Source organism: Wasmannia auropunctata, unplaced genomic scaffold (genome assembly GCF_000956235.1).
Source record: "Wasmannia auropunctata unplaced genomic scaffold, wasmannia.A_1.0 LD336101.1, whole genome shotgun sequence".
NCBI classification, from domain to species: domain Eukaryota; kingdom Metazoa; phylum Arthropoda; class Insecta; order Hymenoptera; family Formicidae; genus Wasmannia; species Wasmannia auropunctata.
The window spans coordinates 1,308,636-1,312,662 of NW_012026789.1; the positions used below are offsets into that span (position 1 = coordinate 1,308,636).

Sequence of the window (4,027 nt, forward strand, 5' to 3'; positions counted from 1 at the left end):
GGTAGATCTTCCTCCGCGTCAGCTGATTCTCGAGCGAACGTATACACGGTGTCGCTTGCTCCTACTTCCTCGATAGTGACAAGCGGTGTCGTTATCTCGACTTGCTCTTCCGTGGTGTTGATTACATTCACGGGGCATTCATTCTCTTTTGGCCGCACTAAACAGCATCCTATAAAGACTCCCGGTTCCGTTTCTTCGGAACGTATTACGCCTATTTGATTTTGGTCAGCCACAGCTCTAATTATTGTTTCGCTTCGCGGCTACAATGTTATTTTCTCATATGGGCGTAACCGGAATTCTACTCCTCCGATTTTCACCTGTTTTTTCCCATGATCGCATCTTGCTCTTTGTTTCTCTAAAAATTCAATTCCGAGGATTCCCTCATATTCTATCGGGAAATCATCCTTTACTACATAAATCGTGTAACGTATCTTCTGTTTTCCTATCGGGATCGTCGCTCGGATCTTTCCCAAGGTATGCATTTTATGCTTTGTTACTCCCGTTAAGGCGATTCGCTCTCCTTTCATATGTACCTCATCTTTCAGATTCCCGATCTTCACAAAAGTGAGAGTCGCGCCCGTATCTAACAGAAAGTGCGTGTTGCCCTTCTTGGCCTCTTCCACTGGCAGAGTAATTAGTTTTAGGTTTGTTTGTGGTGGTACTCTCGCACTCACCTGCGCGACACGATGATCGCTCACTGTTCTTTTTATCTTTCCTTTATACTTCCTTTCTTCCTCTTCGCTGCTGTAACTTGATTCTTCAGCGCTATCGCTGTTTCTTTCTTTCTTATTCACTCTGAACGCGGTATTCACGGGTTTTTTAATTAAAGTTTTCTCTATTTGGGCGCCGCGCTTGTTTTTTTCTTTCCCGGGCGTCCGTGCAGTGACCAGCATTCTTCTCGCTTATGTCCTGCTTTTCGGCAATAAGTACAATATTTTTCTATTGTGTGTACACCGGCTGTCTTGTCTGCTCTCGGCAAACTAAATCGGTTTGCGTATCTGCTTGTCCGGCATTCTTGCCTTATATGTCCCGTCTTGCCGCACTTATGGCACTGCAAGCTCGCACTTTGTTCTATCTTCGGTTTACCCTGTTTATTTTTGTATCTATTATTATAGTAATTTGCCTTATTCTGAGGTCTTTTTAATTTCTCTTCCGCAGTAGCTCCCAGAATCGCTTCTTCTAAAGTCGCGTAGTTTCGCGAGCGCACTATAGTTTGCGTTTCCTCACAAAGTCCTAACTGAAATACCTCTAGGGCCATTCCCTGGATAGTCTCCTGTATCGCCTTTTTCTGTTCGATCGTTCTCGCCTTGCCCTCAATTAGGGCCTGAATAGAACTCCACTGATAGCTTTTCCACGGGTGCTCCGTATTTGCGCGCGTTCTCGCCAGGCTTCTGCCTTTGCGTATAAAATTCATTCTGTAAGTGCGACGCGCTTCTTTTTGCCAGGTAGCACGCCTCTATCTTTTGCTTTAGTTGAGCATACGAGCGAATGTCTTTTGTTTGGAAGTCGTACATGGCCTTCCCTGTTAATTTAGTGTCTAATATCGCTCTTAGTAACGCTTTTTCTTTTGCCGGTTCTATTTCCCTCATTGCGTTATCACACGCGTTTAAAAATTCGGGTATTTGTTTTTGCGACGATCCGTCTGTTTTTGGAATTGATCCGCGTGCTTCTTTCAACTTCACATATTCGTCTCCTCCCCTCTCGAAGAACCCGCGCTGATTTCGCACATCCTCGCTAGTACGCTCGTACGTCAAGTCGAGCGTGTCATTGTCCGGCGGGTGTCGCGTTTTGTTGCGGTTCTCATTTCGTGCGCCTTCTGGTCGACACGATAGTTTAACGCTTGTATTGCTGCTAGTAAATCGCTTAACAGCGCGTCGCGGCTAGTCCTTGGCTGTTCTGTTGCACTTGGCGGGGCTATCATCTCCCGAAGCTGAATTATCTCAACGTCGATATTGTCGCTGGTCGGCTGTCTCTCGGTTTCTTGTTCGACCGGTGTTTTCGGTGGCCGACGCGACATGTCTAATTGTGAGCAGTGTAAAACTCTTCTGGATCAAATACGCTACTATCGTACGAGGTCAAGGAGAACTCCCGCCAGTGCGTGAGCCTGCTCACCGCACTGTCTGATAATATGGAGGGTACGTTCTGTGGGTGTAATCTGTTCGTGTCCGGTCCGTTTGTCCGTATTAAACTTGCATCTATGTCATTGAATGAGAATTCGCAGTTTATCACGAGATTTGGATGGAGCTCGGGTTCGCTTTCCGACGAGCTCGAGTCGGAGTAATAAGTTTCTAAATTCCTGCGCACGCTTTCCCTAATGTCCTGTACCGTTTCTTCTATTACTCTCGCGGGGCTTACCGAGGTCGGTGTAAACACACGACGTGCTGATTCGCTATGTAACCAGAACGTATTTTGGTCGTGACGCTCCCTATTTGAACCTTTCGACATTTACTATTCTAGTTTTTACAAATCTTGCTTAATTCATATACGGACTTACATTACAATCGCTAAACGCATGTTGTCCGCTGGCCGCTGTGATTGTGGTGCCTGTGGCAGAGTCGTTGTGGTAGGTCGCTGCCGTCTCGGGTTTCATTCACTATCGGCGCCTCGTTCGTGGCTGCTACCGGTTGACTCGTGCTTGCTGCGCTCGGCTTAGCCTTGGCTGCTTCTCGCTAGCTCGATCTTTGCCGTACTTTAATTGCACTTGTTTGTTACAGGCTACCAGGGGTTGGCTGGAGCTTCCTGTTCCTCCCGGATGCGGATCCCACCGCTGCCACCAATAATGTTGTGCCGCTAGCACAACAGGGTCCGACTCCGCGGGGGAACTGAATAACTTTGACGCCTTTGATCACTTTTTCGAAAATACACTTTATTTGCCCTTAGATCCAGTCTCAGTTTATTTTACAATATCCCGCTTCTTCTTATTCGATACTCGCCGATACGGCACTTCACTATTCGTGGCGAACCTGGTAACGTGACACGAACTTATCTTTCGACAGATTAACCCCCCGCGCCTTGTCGTCGCGCGTACTTATAGCAATCGCGTTGCCGTGTCAGCGTTATACTTTTCGGTTGCCGCGAGGTCGCCGTCGCGCAACCATCCTTATTAGTTATTTTTATTTTTACGTAATATATATCTTTCCGGAACGCTTCATCGGCGTTCCCGATTTAATTTAGGTCGTGTCGTATTTCTTAACCACTGTCGCATTCGTGTCACGGTAATCGGCCCGTGACACTCTTCCCCCCCCAAAGAAAAGGAAATGAGGGGTGCATTTTCTTTATTTTTATGCTTTTTTACAGCCATTTCTTATTATCTACTTGTTTGTTCTCTCTATCTAGTCTATTTGTTTAGTACAACATCGCGTCATTGTTCGAGTATGGGTCCTCGCGGGTACCCCTTGTTGCCTTTCTCTTGCATTTCTTATTTATGTAGATGATTACACATATTACGCTTATAATTACTACAGTGGTTGCGCCGCCGCTTGCGGCGTGCAGTGCGTACCTATTCATGACTATCGTATCCTGGTTCTCTAATTGTCTATTTATTTCGTCTAGTTCTGCGCTTAATTTTTCGAGCTCGGTACGGATTTTTTACAATTGTTTTTTCTATTTATTAACGCTTTCTTATTTCTATCGCTGTCTGTTAATTCCCCTCCCCTTTTTTTCATTTTTTCTCTTGCTCTATGGCTAATTCTCCACAAAATGTTTAAGGCGATTCGCGTATACGCGTAAGGTTCTCTGTCCCCTTTTTATTGTGAAATTTACTTCGTTATGTTTCTCCACTATCGTGTAAGGCCCTGCCCATTGGGATTCTAATTTCTTTGAGCGTCCCCTTCTCAAGGCCTCATTGTAAAGCAGGACTTTGTCTCCTATCTCGAAGATTTCCCTTTTTACACTTTTATCATATTGTTTCTTGGCTTGTTGTTTCACTTGTTGCGCGTTTTCCTTCGCAATTTGATTCGCGGCGCGTAATCTTTCTCATAATTCCTGCGCATAATCATCGTACGAATACGTTTGTTTCGGCGGTTTC

At 45.6% G+C, this 4,027-nt stretch overlaps 1 protein-coding gene across 1 annotated transcript in view; it reads right to left on the minus strand.

Moving 5' to 3' along the window:
* Positions 1 to 2,617: 2,617 nt before the first annotated feature.
* LOC105461214 (zinc finger BED domain-containing protein 1-like) overlaps positions 2,618 to 4,027 on the minus strand; it is a 3,730-nt gene continuing 2,320 nt past the window's right edge. The window contains exons 3-4 of the mRNA XM_011707717.1: positions 3,763 to 3,970; positions 2,618 to 2,839 (exon numbers count right to left, since the gene is read on the minus strand). Coding sequence (XP_011706019.1) covers positions 2,618 to 2,839; positions 3,763 to 3,970 — 430 coding nt within the window. The remainder of the gene's footprint in view (positions 2,840 to 3,762; positions 3,971 to 4,027) is intronic.